This window comes from Neoarius graeffei, chromosome 10 (genome assembly GCF_027579695.1).
Source record: "Neoarius graeffei isolate fNeoGra1 chromosome 10, fNeoGra1.pri, whole genome shotgun sequence".
NCBI classification, from domain to species: domain Eukaryota; kingdom Metazoa; phylum Chordata; class Actinopteri; order Siluriformes; family Ariidae; genus Neoarius; species Neoarius graeffei.
The window spans coordinates 24,877,229-24,895,115 of record NC_083578.1 but is presented as its reverse complement, the minus strand read 5'-3'; the positions used below and the strand labels follow the sequence as shown (position 1 = coordinate 24,895,115).

Genomic DNA, 17,887 nt, shown 5'->3' with positions numbered 1-17,887 from the left:
TTACCGAACGCACAACCCAGCAAACCTTTAGCTGGATGGGCTACAAAAGCAGAAGACCATATCGGATTCTGCTTCTGTAAAGGTAAGGTCTCATGTAGCCAGAATCGCTTCATGGTAGACACCGGTACACGATTTTGAGCCTTCCAGGGGTCAACTGGTTCGCGTAACGAGCCCTTCTGTTGGAATATGCGAGAGCCGGGGAGCTACCTTGACCAGCGGGAGGGCGTGACTTCCATCCCTGGAAAGTTTCGCCATCTTGAAAATTGCCGTGGGTCAAGCATCTGTGAAGGCATCCTTGAGGCTTACGTGGGCTACCAGGGGTTATTGTAGCATTCCGTCACAACCATCGAACTCAAAATGTTCACGGAACAACATTGTGCAGACAGTGAAAAGTTTGCCAAGGGGGTGTGGCTTATTTTGTCTTGCCGTGGCTACATCATACTGCAGCCACGAAAACCATACACGTTGCCGTAAGGCTATACGTCGCTGCCGTTGTTGGTTTTACCAGCGTCTACCGTCACAGCTACCATGGCTTCATTTGCAGATTTATTCCGCCCAAATTTCTGCGACAGATCACCCCCCAAAATCTGCTGGAATGGCCAAGTTAGGCCCCAGCCACAGTTCTCACGGATCCACCGGCTATGTTTGACCTTAGCTTAAGTCAAGAACAGGAATGAGTCTACAGTGGGCACAGGCTCATCTTAAACTAGTCCAAAAGAATCTCCTGGTCTTCTTGCAATCTTCAGCTGTCTAGTTTACCTCCCTCTGAAGTGATCTTAATATTAAATGACTATCATTTCTGTCAGCCCTGTGATGACCTGGCGACTTGTCCAGGGTGTACCCCGCCTTTCGCCTGTAGTCAGCTGGGATAGGCTCTAGCTTGCCTGCGACCCTGTAGAACAGGATAAAGCGGCTAGAGATAATGAAATGAGATATTGTCATTTCAATGTTCCAACCCTGATTTCAGGTTGCTTGTAACTTTTTTCCATTTTGGATTTTCTCGGAGCGGGTGGTAATTGTTGTTATTGTTACTCCTAGTTGATTTGGTTATTTGATTTGACTCCACCTCTTGTGTGATTCATTTAGTAAATTCAGTGCATGAAGGCTTTTCTCTTTTTGATTTCCAGGACTCATATGGGGACACACCTCTGCACGATGCCATCGCTAAGGACTTCAGGAGCATTATTGAGATCCTGACCGTGGTGCGCAATATTGACTTTACGCAGCAGAACAACCGTGGCTTCAACCTCCTGCACCACGCCGCCCTGAAGGGCAACAAACTGTGAGTCCTCAAACTCTGACGCTAACGCTAGCTTACATGTCGGGCAGTAAGACTTTATTTCCGACACAGACTCCATCTTTGATTTGCTGTCATGTGGATAAGCTTTTGACTTTTGTAACTTTTAAGGAATAAAGCATGACCAGGCGTGCTGTTAAAAAGAAAATAACAACAGGGTGGTGTACTGGCTCAGAACATGAGTTGCTGTTATCACCCACCCCGAAATTAATCAGTACGTCCTGAAGTGATTTATTTGTCAAACGGACAATTTTCTTATGAATTAAAGAACTTCACATCATGCCTTTTTATTTTAGATGCTGTGGAAAATATGTAAACAAAGGTAGTTTATATTATAGCGGCTATAAACAGGCTAGTCAAGGAACGACTTTCTTTTTTGTCTCTTGTGTAAAAAAAAAAAAAAATCATCACAGTGCTCGTTTTATTATCAAGAAACCAAAAGGCATTAAAAATGTAGAGTCTAGATTAGATTCAATGCAATATTTATCAACGAACAACTTAAAGTTAATATAATAGTGTACTTTATATTATAATCAAGCATGTCAAGCCTACTGTCACTGTGTAACCTGTCTCTCTGATTAGAGCTGTAGACTAACTCAAGCAGTAAATCACTTCACTGAGTGAAGTGGAAGAAGAGTGAAGTTCACTCCTCTTGCTAGCTCTGCTTTGCAATAAAAAAAAAAACCACCATTGGTACAAAGCAAGCCCATTCACTTTTTTATGCTGATCGGAGAATTACGATGGTTTCTCGTGATAAAAATGTGCGATTCGCGATTAAATATTTTAATTGCTTGACAGCACTAATTACTATTATTATTATTATTATTAGAGACACTACATGCTGAATTCAGAAACAAGGTAAATAATAAACGTGAACTGTAGATATTTATGCTCAAATCCACTCAAAGTAGGGGGCGGGCCACCATCACGCTGTGTCAAGACAAGAACTTTCCTGAGAAATAACGCGAATGTCTGCATCATGCGGGATTTGCGGGCGGGAGCGGGGCAAAATATGGCGGGCGGGAGCGGGACTGAAAATCATTATTCTTTGCGGGCGGGAGCATGACTGCACAATGCGGGCGGGAGCGGGACTGAAAAATCCGACCCGCGCAGACCTCTAATGTAGACTCCTTCCATAATTAAGGAGTATAAGTAAACTCTCTCGAATTTTCTTAAAGCTATATGACCTTTTAATTTCATAAAATCAGTGAAATTTAAGTTCCTTCTGAAATTTGGTCATATGTTTTATTTCTGTAATATCTCATAAAATATCAGGCCGTTCTGTGGCTGGGTAGTTATTTAATTTGAGGGGATTCCCAAGCAAATAATGTGCATGAAATCGCTCTCTTCGCGCAGTCAAGCAGACAGAGGAAGTCCGTGTGCTGTGCAGGTTTACCTTTGACCGTGCACTGCCAGTTCTGTCGCTAAACGAACAGCTGATCACACCGAGGTGCTCTCTGACCGCCGATATTTATTAGTTTGGTCCTGCATTTCCTTTCCTTCGTATATAACACAACGTCTTTTCTTCTCGCTTTCCGTTACTGCAGTCTATCTTTCACATACTCGCGTCCTCCATTTTCCTCTCCTGTTTCAAATTTGTATCCCACAATGCCTTGCGTGAACGGGGAAAGCCCACCACGTGATGCATGACGTAGTATCTTGTATGGTGAAGCAGGAAAAAATAGAGAATTTAGGGCCACGTAGCTTTAAATTCATTAATTGTTCTATTTAAACAACAAAACCTAATAAAACTAAGTCTGCGATTCGAATTCAGTAGCTTTCGGTCAGGGAAAATTCTTTTTATGACCTACACTTGAAAAATCGGAAAGGCAGTCTAGCTTTAAGCGTCGGCGTATCACTGATTTACATGTCCGTTTATTATTCGGATCGTACGGTAGAACATCCACCATACAAATCCTGCTGCTTTCGAACCAATTCATGGAGATTTGAGAACACAGACTGTTCATATTGCATTTGTTTGGCAGATACTCATCAGCTTCGGTGTGTGCAAGGCAAAACACAGATTAAAAACCTGTTTATAAGCTACACAGTCAATAAAACTCACTGTGTTGTATGCATTGTTTGGAAATGGTATTATAGGCCAGATTATTCATAACCATGGCTTTAACTTTCATTGTTATGCTGATGACATTCAAATCTACATCACTATCACCCCTTCCACAGCCTCTGTTCAGCTGCTAAGGACTTGCATCACTGACCTTAAGCAATGGTTGCATAAGGACTTTCTTAAACTTAATGCTAGCAAAACGGAAGTTCTATTAGTAGGTACCAAAAGACAGGTTCTGAACTTCTCCAGTTTCACTATTGATGTTGATGGCGTGTCTATAAGTCCTTCCCAAATTATAAAAATCCTGAACCCCGTTAAACTCATTACTAAGAATGCATTCTTTCACCTCCACAATATTGCACGTCTCCGACCTCTTCTCTTGGAAACTGATGCCAAAATGTTGGTCAATGCGTTTATTTTTTCTCATCTTGACTACTGCAGTTCTCTCTTTTATGGTCTCCCTGCCACATTGCTCAACCGCCTGCAGTACATCCAAAACTCAGCAGCTCGAGTCCTCACACTCACCAAGCGCACTGCTCACATCACTCCTGTTCTTCAGCAACTGCATTGGCTGCCAGTTATTTCTCGGATTAAATACAAAATCTTGCTTTTAACCTATAAAGCTCTTCATGGTTTCGCCCCTTCCTATCTCTGTGACCCAGTGGCGGCTGGTAGTCTTTCAAACAGGGGAGGCTGGTCGGTTACGATATTTCCAGATTTTAAAAGAAAAAACACATCAGTTTTGCCCATACTCTTGCCTCTGATCTGGCTGATTGTTGGCAGGGTCACAAACTGTGAAATAACAGGTTCTCTTTTGGCCCATTAGCCTACTGTCCAATATACATGATGGTGGTGTTGGGGGGAGGGGTATATTTTAACATTTTATATTTTAAAATTGTGGCATGTTGTTTAAAAATTGACCTCGGCTGTGTTTTTGTTTAAAAATGTTTTCCAAATTGTAGCTGTGTTTAATTCATATCCAGAAAAACATATATTCCAATATAATATACTCAGCATAAACATTTTAAATAGATTCTATATTTTTGGTCCATCCATGACATATTACTAAAGTAGCCTATTTACTGTTGTTGATGTGGGTCACTTGCTGTGAGCCAATTCACTTTCTCATACCAGGAGAGCTGAAAGGAATGAGTATTATTCCCGACCTTTTTCACCAAGTCAATTTGAGGCGTTGGTCTACCCTGTTCTTTAATTTAAATTTTTACCTCGAAAGGAAGACTGGCAAATGGCTTCGCCAAAATTAAATCAGCAATGCTTGGCCTCCGTGCGCAGCTTTCTTGCTAGCTGACTAGCCCCCTCAAGTTCAAGTTCAGTCACTCAAATAAACGAAATCTCTGGAACTAAGACAGCAAACTTGACAACACTATATTTACACTTCATTTACAATGAAAATATATACAAACTAAAAAAGCTGGTAGAAACCGTATGTAATGAATGAAATCGAAATGTAAGCCGATCTCTTACAATACACCACAGCACTTGCGAATCCGCATGGGACTGAACTGATGTTGCCAGATACTGCTGACGTTATCCAGCCCAAAATATGTCCAAACCCACCAAAATGCACTTAAAACCGCCCAATCTGGCAACACTGTACCGCTGCCTGTCTATAGTTGAAACGAGCTGTCAATCAAAGAAAATATCCGGCCGCTTTCACCAATCACCAGTCTCCTCGCGGAAACTGCCATGTCCCTCCCATGTGAGGCTGGGAATCCGTGGGCGGACGTTTTCGCAGTATTTGTCCAATAATCGTCTTGCATTTTGAGATTGAAAAGCGCATAGCTCCCAAATGCCGTTGAAGTCCATTGAGGCTGGGAATCCGTGAGACTCCGTGGGCGGGCATTTTCGCAGTATTTGTCCAATAATCGTCTTGCATTTTGAGATTGACAAGCACATAGCTCCCAATCCACTGAGGCTGGGCTGCATCGCGCTGTCACGAGGGGGAAAAACTCACGCACACATTAGGCGAACTGGGGAAAGTTATAACGGAATGATTTCGCACTGTAGTTGGGTTGAGCACATATATTTCTATGATTCTGGATCTGAAATAGCAATGTTATAAGGTCGGCTATAACATAAGCCTAGCACAATTCATCCTACACGATGTTCGTCATTTTTAGAGGAGGCTGAGCCTCCCTCGTTGTCTTAGAGCAATCGCCCGTGGTGTGACCTAATTCGTTTGCACTGTCCCTCCCGCTCCCTCAGATCTTCTGACTGTCCCACATTTTAAACTGGCGTCTATGGGTGGCAGATCATTCGGTGTTGCTGCTCCTAAACTTTGGAACTCGTTACCACAATCACTTCGTGACTGTTCCACTCTCTCGTCCTTCAAAGCTAACTTGAAAACTCTTCTCTTTACCTCACACTACTCTTCCTAGTGTGGCTTTTTTTTTTCTTTTGGCAACTCCTGTGTAAAGTGTCCTTGGGTTTGTGAAAGGCGCTATATAAATTGAACTTATTATTATTATAAGGATGTGATGAGCTTGTGCAGTTTTTCGCCTAATGCCTTTTGCGAGGCCAATTTAGAACCTGCACACAGCTGAACCTGATGTTGATCTAATACTGCAGGATATATTTAGGACCATAAACTCATAAGGCTAGTATTTCTTAGGGCAAGTGCATATTAGTGTTTCTAACACTATACTAGCTCCATTTTGTGTTCCACTGCCTCATTTTGTTTTTGTTCTGGTAATTGTCCTGTTATTTTATTGATTATATAGTGTGTGTGTGTGTGTGTGTGTGTGTGTGTGTGTGTGTGTGTGTAAGGCTCTCGTACTTCACTAGCACTGTGATTCAGTGCATCAAGACAGTCCCACACAATGACTGTCATTTTCTAATAGACCGTCTCATCCGCTTATATAATTGGCACCCTGAAGTTCTTCCTGGAGTTTGGGAATGGGACGGTCTGTTCGCTGACTCCTGGCTTTTCTGCACTAGTTTAGTTTCGGCCTCAGACTCCCAGCCCACGCAGTGTCTGTTGTATACAGTGCACAGCTCTCACAATCTTATCGGCTGTCCCCACCCACCACTGTGTACACATACTTGTGTGTGCTTGTTTTTATCAAGTCATCAGGGAAACATTTTACAGTGATACATAAATACAAAGCACGTTTCACAAAGCGAAAACACACTGGTTGTAGTGTTTCTGGGTTCGCGATTGTGTGTTTTGGATTCTTTACTGTGCTTTTGGATTCATTGTTGTTTTGGTTTGATTTATTTTATTTTTTTGCCATTATGCTTTTGTTTTCGTTGTTGTGATGGTCGTGGCAATGTCTGTCCGTCCATCCCTGGAAGGGTGCTCACCTTCTGAATTTCATGAAACTTGAGGTGTTATGTCGGTAATATGCACATTGTAATTTCATTCAACTCGGTCGCATTTTATCAGCCCTTGATTAACAACCTGTACTTTCACAATTTCATGAAGGTGCGCTTGCCTTCTGACCGCAACTCCTCTCACGATTTTTGGACGAATTTCTCGAAGCTTGGCAAAAAGCCTTGTGTTATGACAGTAATACGCATATTGTGATTTAATCTTGTTTGTGAAAATTTGACCAGAGTTTTGGCCCTTGATTAAATAACTTGTACTTTGACAATTTCATGAGGGTGTATGTTGTTCTGAAATCAACTCCTCTCACAATTTGTGGAGGAATTTGACCAAACTTGGCAAAAGGCTTCGTTATATGACAGTTATACGCAGATTGAAATTTCATTTAATTTGGGCAAATTTTACCAGAGTTGTGCCCTTGATTATTAACAAACTTGTACTTTGACAATTTCATCAAGGTGTGCTTGCTTTCTGAAATCAACTTTCCTCACAATTTTTATCCCCCGCTGGCCGAAAGGCCCGAAGGGGGATTATGTCGTGGTGATGTCCATCAGTCCCGGGAAGGGTACTCACTTTCTGAAATCAACTCCTCTCACAGTTTTTGGAGGAACATCACCAAACTTGACAGGATTCTTGGTTATATGTCGGTAATACGCATATTGCAATTTCGTTCAATTCAGTCGCATTTTACCAGCGTTATGGCCTAATTGCCAGCGGGGAATATTGTGCTCTCTGAGCACTCTTGTTTGGTTTTGTTGGTGTTTTTGGTTTCGTTTTTTTTTTTTTTTTAAACTGTTGTGTAATAATATTTTCATTTTTGTGTTTTTGGCTTTGCTGTTGTGTATTTCATTTCATTGTCATGTTTTTGGTTTAGTTCTTGTTTTTTTATGGTTTTGCTGTTGTGCATTTGTTTTTTTTTTTTATTTGTGCTGTCGGATTCGTTGTTTGTCTGGTTTTGTGTTTTTGGCATTGCTGTGGTGTATTTTTTTTTTTTTCTGTTGCGTTTTTGATTTCATTGCGTGTGCTTTTTGTTTTTTTTTAATATATCAACTCATCTCATCTCATTATCTCTAGCCGCTTTATCCTTCTACAGGGTCGCAGGCAAGCTGGAGCCTATCCCAGCTGACTACGGGCGAAAGGCGGGGTACACCCTGGACAAGTCGCCAGGTCATCACAGGGCTTAATATATCAACTGTTATTTAATTATTTTGTGTAATTAGGGCCTGAGCACTGTTTGGTGCGAAGACCCTATTGTTTTTCGAGGGATTATTATTATTAGGGCCCGAGCACCATTAGGTGCGAAGACCCTATTGTTTTTCGAAGAATTATTATTATTCTGTCGTGTTTGGCCTTATTTGAGGCATTTCCCATGCACGAAAACTCATGAAATTTGATACACACATCAGTCATTGTCCTCGCTACTCACCCACAGACTTTTGGCCCCGGGCATGGCCCAGGGACTTCATAGCGCCCCTTTTTCCATTTCCCATTGAAATGAATGGGTAGAACTTTGGAATGATGATGCCATAAGGCCATTTGGAGTGAAATTACACACGGTCATTTTTAAAGTCGTACTCCTACACGGTTCATCAAATTCATGTCAAATTTTGCAAACATGATGCCAAGATATTGCTGAAGTTGAATTGCTAAGGGATTTTTGATATGTTGTAATATATTGAAATATTATAACATATAATATGCCCAGATATTGCTGAATGTTGAACTTGATATCTTGTAATATGATTCTGATGCATTGGTTCGTTTGCATGTGTGAACGTGGACCACACGCAGTCTGTATGCTACAATGTAACAATTTTACTGCCTGGTGCGGGCCAAATAATCGAGAGTACACACACACACACACACACACACACACACAATATAATAGTGACCTTCTATTATTGTGCATTTTGTTGCAGACAAAATGCACAATGATTTTTGATATATTGTAATATGTTGATATAATATGCCAAGATATTACTGAATGTTGAACTCGATATCTTGTAATATGACTCTGATTCTGATACTCTTTAGCCATTATGGGCCTGTCTGACGAACATTTGATGAATACATGACGTGACTTGTTGGGTGGCCGGATGTCCTGGGTTGCGGAACCACACGTGCGAGGGCCCATCAAGGCCGCTAGCGGCTTTAATCATTCTTTTTTCAAGATTTTTTGGGGCTTTTTTCACCTTTATTGGATAGGACAGTGTAGAGAGAGATGGGGAGGGATTGGGAAATCACCTCGGGTTGGAATCGAACCCGGGTCCCTGGATTTATGGTATGGCGCCTTATCCACCTGAGCCACAATGCCCCCATTAATTAGCATTCTTATTGTTATTCTGCTGTGTTTGGCCTTATTTGAGGCATTTCCCATGCACCAAAACTCATGAAATTTGATATATACACATCAGTCATTGTCCTCGCTACTCAGCCACAGACTTTTGGCCCCAAACGTCGTACTCCTACACGGTTCATCAGATTCATGTCAAACTTGGCAAACATGATGCCAGGATATTGCTGAAGTTGAATTGCTAAGGGATTTTTGATATGTTGTAATATGTTGAAATATTATAACATATGCTAAGATATTGCTGAATGTTGAACTTGATATCTTGTAATATGATTCTGATTCTGATACTCTTTAGCAGTTATGGGCCTGTCTGGTATAGCGCCACCAACTGGCCAAGGAAAGAATAGGGTTTTGAATGCGTGTTTTGACACATGATAAATTTTAACATGCTCCTCCTAGACGGTTCATGAGATTCATGTGAAATTTGTTATACGTGATGCCAAGATGTCACCGATATTAAATTGCGAAGGGATTTTTGATATGTTGAAATGGCCTTATGATTTTAATATCTTGCCACATAAACAGGAAACGTGTCAGAAAGCCACAATGCATTGACTGTATGGTCGGACACTTCTTACTTCAATAGATATTATGATAACCTGATGCCCAATGGGCCTGCCTGTTATAGCGCTGCCACCTGGCCAAGCAGGAAATGTGCCAGAAATTGGCAATGCCTTAACTGATTGATCTGACACTTTACAAAATATTGTGTATTATGATTGTGATGATATTCACATGTGTAATTCAGATGCCTAGCACAGCGCCACCATCTGGCCAAGCAGGAAATGGGAAAAAATGTTCAATTCATTGATGGATTGATCTGAAACTTTACAAAATATTGGATATCATGAGTCTGATGATATATACAATTCTGTGCACACTCATACACTCAGTCATATGCATATTTATGCATACACACATACACTCTCTCACAAGTATGCACTCACATGCACACGCAACATCTATGAGCACACTCTCACACACACTTTCTCTCTCCCTCTGACACACACACACACACACACAATAGTGGAGCTCCAGCGGAGCACCATACCTAAGAAAAAATGGTAAACCCATCGAGTCGATTTTTTTGTGGTTTGTACATGTACCACCAGTCATACACACCGCCTAGTGGTCAGTGTTAGTAATTACCAGTCAAACACACCGCCTAGTGGTCAGTGTTAGTAATTACCAGTCAAACACACCGCCTAGTGGTCAGTGTTAGTAATTACCAGTCAAACACACCGCCTAGTGGTCAGTGTTAGTAATTACCAGTCAAACACACTGCCTAGTGGCCAGTGTTAGTAATTACCAGTCATACACACTGCCTAGTGGCCAGTGTTAGTAATTACCAGTCATACACACCGCCTAGTGGCCAGTGTTAGTAATTACCAGTCATACACACCGCCTAGTGGCCAGTGCTAACCAGTAAAGAAATAAAACCAAAGAGACTGGCTAGGACATAAGAAAATTCTACAACCCAGAAACAGATGGGAGCTCCACTTTTAGGCAGTGCCTGAATCTATATATTAGTGACCTGCCATCATTGTGCATTTTGTTGCAGACATATGAAAACTCTGCATGTACACACACACTGCAGACACAGGAAAGCTAAAATGACTTAAGATTACAGCGTGAGAGATAGATAAGGAGAAGACACATGTATAGTTTTGTACATATATAAATGTACATTTTCACACCACAGAAAAACACACACACTTACAGTCTTTGTCTGACTATCTCATCCGTCAAGCAGTCATAGCATTTGCAACATGCACATCACCTTTGAACATTTGATGAATATATGACGTGACTGTTTTGTTGGGTGGCGGGATGTCCTGGGTTGCGGAACCACGTGCGAGGGCCCGTCAAGGCCGCTAGCGGCTTTAATTTTCATTGTGTTTTTGGCTTTGCTGTTGTGTTTTTATGGTTTTGCTGTGGTGTTTTTGGTTTCATTGTAGTGTGCTTTTGTATTTTTTTTTTTTTTTTTTTGCTTGTTTCATTGTTGTTTCTGTGTGTTTTGCACTGAGCTACAGTAATACACTTTTCTGGTTTCCTGTTTGGTTGTTGCTGCTGCTGCTGCTTTGGCGCCACTATGTGTTACCACATTCTCTCACACTTGGCTTGTGTATCAGACCACGGTTGGGTCACATACTGAGATTAATTCCTTTGTTGTGGTTTCTGTGTACCATCACATAAGTAACCCTGAAAGTGTTCAAGGTTACATTCTTCTTTTGTCCTCCCCTTCCCAAAGTTCCCTGATGGGAAAATGTTCTAGATGAGTTGTAATAAAAACCCAGAGCTGTGAGGTGAAAAGCACAAAAGCCTCTGGAGGTGTCTGTCTTTTCGTCTTATTTTAGCCCTTGTTCTGAAAAGTCCCAATTAGCCACTTGTTTTGTCGAGTAGTACAAGTGTGTCACTGTTGGAGTTTTACTGTGAGGAGTCGGCAGTAGGGCACTAAGTGGAGCGCAGGTTGTCGTTTGGGACTTGTCCTGCCACCGTTCAACTACTCTTGTTCAATCCCACACATGTTCACAGACTGAGATATTTGACCTTGATTATTTCATCACATCTGCAATGTTTGTCTTTTTACTTTTTTTTTTAGCACTCTTAGCACTACTCTTGCTCACTCACAGCATCTTTAACCTGTATATCGACATCATCTCCAATGCATATGCAGTTACCATACACAAGGTTTCCAAGAAAAGAGGCACATACTGTATCCACAACTTTCCTGAACTCTGACCTTTCCCATGATTCATTGCTGCATTATAGGGGAAGCTGGCCTCTTTCTTCTACTCCACTGTGTTGACGTTTGTAGCTAACACTAACTGCTAGGTGGTTACAGGGGTCTGATTTTCTGACGTGCTCTGGGGGTAATACGATCAAAGTGTCAGTGTTGTAGTCGAGTCACTAAACCTTGAGTCTGAGTCCAGTCTTGAGTCCCCAGTGTTCAAGTCCAAGTCATGAAGAAAATTTCGAGTCAAGAACAAGACTCCAACCGCTGTTTTAGTGCCATGAACATTAGTTTGTTCCTGAACATGGCGTATGAACAGGTGAATGTGCTTCTCTTTGTCTGGGAGTGCCAAGTATTCTGTCAGAGATGGTTGGGAGACGGATGTAAGTGCAGAAGGTGTGTTTATTAATACAAGTGAAGACATAAACGATCCAGAACGGCAGGCAAAATCATAAAAGGGTGAAACAGGCAACAGGTCGAGCGAGGCACAAACAGACTATCGTAGACTCGGCAGAATCAAAGATGAGGATCAGGAAACCGAACAAGGAAATAAGGCTCAGTAATGAGTCCGCAACTCAATACTTCGTAAAGCAAGTGTGTTTTCACAGTTTTTATATAGGCGTGCTGATTGTGCCTTAATCCTGTGCAGGTGCAAGCTGTTTACTGCGTGCGTGAGAGTCCGCTTGGCGCGCACGCTGTCTGGCGCACGCCCGAGAGTCTATCTGATGCACACGCCAAAAAGGCGCGCAGGTGTGTGACACTTGCATGAAATTAGTACAAAACTTAATGTAGATATAAATATCCTATGCCAAATTATTAAGGCATGTTACAAAAAAAAAGAAAAAAATCCGAGTCCTCGTCTCCAATTTACGAGTCCGAATCATCAGTACTCAAGTCCAAGTCAAGTCACGAGTCCTTAAAATTAGGGCACGAGTCCTGGATTCGAGTACCACAAGTCTGCAAAGTTCCCCATCCGTCTACCCTCATGGAATGGATGAACGGCATGAAGTTGTGGCCTGACGCCAGCTATGTTGCCAATTATTTTATTCTTAGTGAGGGCGTTGGTGGCGAAGAACGAAGGAACTACAAAAGCACGGAGGCGTACAATTATCTACACAGTCATAAAATTGGTGAAAATGTGTAAAAAAGAGGGCGAGTTTATTTGCTTAAAGGCTGAGGTTGGGCCTAGCCAGAGCAAAAAAAAAAAAAAAAGGGAACTCCTGTAGTCACACAGCAGCCATCATCTGGAAGGTAGGCTCTGTTAGACTAGAGCGATTTGGATTATTGTATTGGTTTACTCATAATGTTTAATAGTGTTTTTATATATTGTAAGTCGCTTTGGACAAGTGTCTGCCAAATACCACATAGGCTTGATATGTATAGGCTCAAGAAGCAAAAGCGAGGTCAGAGAAGCATAGGCTAACCATTTTAATGCAGATGCTGCTGAACTTTGGAAACAAACATATATACAGTGCTGAGCGTAAATGAGTGCACCCCCTTTGAAAAATAACATTTTAAACAATATCTCGAACACAATTTCCAAAATGTTGACAAGACGAAGTTTAATATAACATCTGTTTAACTTATAACGTGAAAGTAAGGTTAATAATATAAACTTGGATTGCACATTTTTCAGTTTTACTCAAATTAGGGTGGTGCAAAAATGAGTACACCCCACAACAAAAGCTACTACATCTAGTACTTTGTATGGCCTCCATGATTTTTAATGACAGCGGCAAGTCTTCTACGCATGGAATGAACAAGTTGGCGACATTTTGCGACATCAATCTTTTTCCATTCTTCAACAATGACCTCTTTTAGTGACTGGATGCTGGATGGAGAGCGATGCTCAACTTGTCTCTTCAGAATTCCCCATAGGTGTTCGATTGGGTTCAGATCAGGAGACATACTTGGCCACTGAATCACTTTCACCCTGTTCTTCTTCAGAAATCCAACAGTGGCCTTAGATGTGTGTTTAGTCATGTTGGAAAAGTGCACGACGACCAAGGGCACGGAGTGATGGTAGCATCTTCTCTTTCAGTATAGAGCAATACGTCTGTGAATTCATGATGCCATCAATGAAATGCAGCTCCCCGACACCAGCAGCACTCATGCAGCCCCACATAAGGACACTGCCACCACCATGTTTCACTGTAGGCACCAGGCATTTTTCTTTGTATTCCTCACCTTTGCGACGCCATACAGTTTTGAAGCTATCAGTTCCAAAAACATTTATCTTGGTCTCATCACTCCAGAGTATAGCGTCCCAGTAGTCTTCATCTTTGTCAGCATGGGCCCTGGCAAACTCTAGGCGGGCTTTTTTGTGCCTGGGCTTTAGGAGAGGCTTCTTTCGTGGACGGCATCCGTGCATGCCATTCCTCTGCAGTGTACGCCGTATTGTGTCACGGGAAATAGTCACCCCAGTTTAGCTTTCTACTTCTTTAGATAACTGCAGTGAACTTGCATGCCGATTTTCTTCAACCCTTCTCATCAGAAGACGCTCCTGTCGAGGTGTTAACTTCCGTGGACGACCTGGACGTCTCTGTGAGATGGTTGCAGTTCCATCTTCCTTAAATTTTTGTACCACTTTTGCTACAGTATTCTGACTGATAAGTAAAGCTTTGCTGATCTTCTTGTAGCCTTCAGCTTTGTGGTGTAAAGGAATTATTTTCTTTAGGGAATTCTGAAGAGACAAGTTGAGCATCGCTCTCCATCCAGCATCCAGTCACTAAAAGAGGTCATTGTTGAAGAATGGAAAAAGATAGATGTTGCAAAATGTCACCAACTTGTTCATTCCATGCCTAGAAGACTTGGTGCTGTCATTAAAAATCATGGAGGCCATACAAAGTACTAGATGTAGTAGTTTTTGTTGTGGGGTGTACTCATTTTTGCACCACCCTAATTTGAGTAAAACTGAAAAATGTGTAATCTAAGTTATATTATTAACCTTACTTTCACGTTATAAGTTAAACAGATGTTATATTAAACTTTGTCTCTTCAACATTTTGGAAATTTTGTGTTCATTGAGATATTGTTTAAAATGTTACTTTTCAAAGGGGGTGCACTCATTTACGCTCAGCACTGTATCTAATTCCTTGTCTGCGTTTGTCCAAGCTTCTTCAATTTCTTAACTACCCTGATCATTCCCGATATTGGATGGTGTTTGTAGGTTATTTGTTTACACTTGTACTTCAGCACTGGTCGCTCTTGGATTCTCTTGGCTACCTGCACTTATTGTTCGTCGCTTTGAATAAAAACATCAGCGAAATGACTCTGTCGCGTAATGTTTTGAATAATGTACAATATCTAAACAACAATTACATAGAATTAATGTTGTTGATTCAGATCCGAAATACAGTGGTTAGTGGAACGACAGGAATCGCATGTAGAGATGAGTAGCATATGGTGCTGAACGACACGTCTTGTGAGTAGACCCCGAAGCCGTTTGTTTTCAGGATAATGGCTGGCTGATGAAATTATTGGCTGGCTAGCTGACTCAGCCAAAACCTTAATGGCTGCTTGCAGCCACCAAAATGTTTATGGCTACAAATGGCTGATACTGGACGTCACTGTGTGGCATATATCCGGGCGAACGGATCAAACAAATGGGGGGAATAAATAGCAAATTACCACAGGTCCCCTGGTCTCTTACTTCATTGTAAATATAAATCTAGCAAGATTGTAGTTCAATGCTAATAATAAGCTAATCTGGATTGTTCGAGGAAGGCATCTAGCTATCTACTCTCACTAGCAATGACCAGTGAAGGACTGGCAGCTATCTTACTATGATGAAAGTAGAGTGGTGGAGTACTTTTTTTTTTTTTTATCAATCTCGAAGTATGTGAAACAAACAAACAAAAAAAAATACCTTTACACTTTCCCTCAGCAGTGGCAAAGAATGCAGCCATCTCGTCGATATCGGAGTCGATTGATGCTCTGGGTGGGTTCCCGGGTTCCCCAGTGTATCGTGGTAACGGTGTGAGGGGCGGGAAGCCAGACAGGTAGTCACAACGGCAAGCTTGTGGTGGCTCTCTGTGCTGTGATATCAGTTCTAAATCTCTACAGTGTATGCCTATACGTCTCTATTGTGTTACTACTAGTGTGTACAGTTGATCATGTTTGTGTCACTTTTCTTGTAGCTCATGATGTGGATAAACCCATTATTTGATGTACACAATTCTTAGTGGCTCAGCCAAATTTTATTAGATAGCGGCTCAAATTGGCTTACAAAATTATTGGCTGGCGGCGGCTCAAATTCTAAATGGCGGTTTTAGCGGCACCTGGCGGCGGCTTCGGGGTCTACTTGTGAGTCCAGGGTTTTTGTTTTTTTGTGTTCAAACAGATTCCGTTCATAAAACCTTTTAAGCTTTCAGGAGTTGTTTGTGCACCTGATGGCAGCACACGTTGAACCAGAAAAAGACCATAATTTAAAGACATTCAGTGCGTTTACATGCACAGAGAGAATCGAATTTCTGCCGTTGCTCAACTGAAATCGAAGTTCAAAATGCCATGTATACACCTTAATTCGGCTGAAATTGAACCGAACTTGATTTCTCGGAATCGAGCTACGCGACCTAGATTATGCAATTTCTGCCGAGCTACTTAGTGCATGTATACCTTATTGAGCTACGTATTCGAGCTACTTACTTCAGCACTGCCCCTTCCAGAAGTGACGAGACCACAAGTGGGAAACACAACAGCCTCGGTTGGCATGACAACGGCATGAATCTTTTCTTTTTGTGGCATTGTTTGCACTGTTAAAATTTAGCTCACTTACTGTATCACCAAATACATCTGTACAGCTGTTGCATAGCTGTGAATTGTGTACATAAGTCATTGTATTTGTGTGTGTGTGTGTGTGTGTGTGTATATATATATATATATATATATATATATATATATATATATATATATGCGCATGTATGTCCAACATCTGAAGAATGTCAATAAAAACAAAACAATTCAACTTTGTGTGTTTATTAAGACATAAGTTAAATTGTAAGCAACAAAAAAAAATTTTTATAAGCAAAAAATGGACTTTAGAAAAATATACAACTGTGCAACATAAGTTGTCTTACAAAACAGTGGTCTGCGCAGGACAGTTTGTAGCCATACAGTCTGTTAGAGCAAGCCTAACAGCTTGAACACGGAACTTGTGAACACGGAACTGCCAGTGTTGCCAAATTGGGCGGTTTTAAGTCCATTTTGGCAGATTTGAACATGTTTTGGGCTGGAAAACCTCATCAGTATCTGGCAACACTGCTGATAACTTTGTTTATACTCTTGAATAGCTCTTCTTCATGACGACAACCGGAAGCGTACCAACACGATGGGGCGTGTAGCGCCACCTGTGGCTCGGGTGCACAATGTACCTCACACAATTGCTCGATTGCCTTGTGTGCATGTAGGATTGGATTTCTCTGGCACCCCTGCTGGGACCCTTAGCTCGATTACCGACAGCAGCTCGATTTGGATGTGCATGTAAAGGTACTGAGTGTCCTCCGACTAAAACGTGGTCGTTGTAGCTAGCTCCCTTAGCCTCCAGAAATCGGAAATCAAAGACCGGCGTTTGGGAGAGGCGGGTGTCATAGTGACCCCCATTGTCTCTCGCAGGAAAGTGGTGGATAATAGAAATTTCAGGGCAGTTGTTGAGTTTCGTCAATGAAATACGTGCAACTTTGAGCTGCACTGATCTCTTCCTCTGAAAAAGTAGTCCCTTCTCTGAAATGGTGAATTCTCACATTTCGAGGTCTACAAAAATGATTCGAAGGTGCATTTTATGGCAAAAACGACTGCCATTATACTTTGGGTAAAAGGGGAAAAAAAAAAGTTCATTTATGTGGCGCGTCCATGTTACAAATCCCTGTGGAGGTTGTTACTAAAGAAACGGTAAGGTATTACATAGTAGAACAAGCGCATTACTGTAAATCTGACAATCGAGCCGAATGAAAGAGGTACAGTACTGTTTATACAGCCTGTATAGCAGAGGTGGGCAAACAACGGCCCGCGGGCCACACCCGGCCCGTTGGCGTTTTTAATCCGGCCCGCGGAAGACAATCATATAAACGCGATTGAGCAGATCTATAAAC

At 41.7% G+C, this 17,887-nt stretch overlaps 1 protein-coding gene across 2 annotated transcripts in view; it reads left to right on the top strand.

Moving 5' to 3' along the window:
- Positions 1-17,887, top strand: part of mib2 (MIB E3 ubiquitin protein ligase 2) — a 212,687-nt gene that overhangs the window by 159,902 nt on the left and 34,898 nt on the right. For both annotated transcript variants that reach the window (XM_060931604.1, XM_060931605.1), the window contains exon 13: positions 1,128-1,282. In XM_060931604.1, coding sequence (XP_060787587.1) covers positions 1,128-1,282 — 155 coding nt within the window. The remainder of the gene's footprint in view (positions 1-1,127; positions 1,283-17,887) is intronic.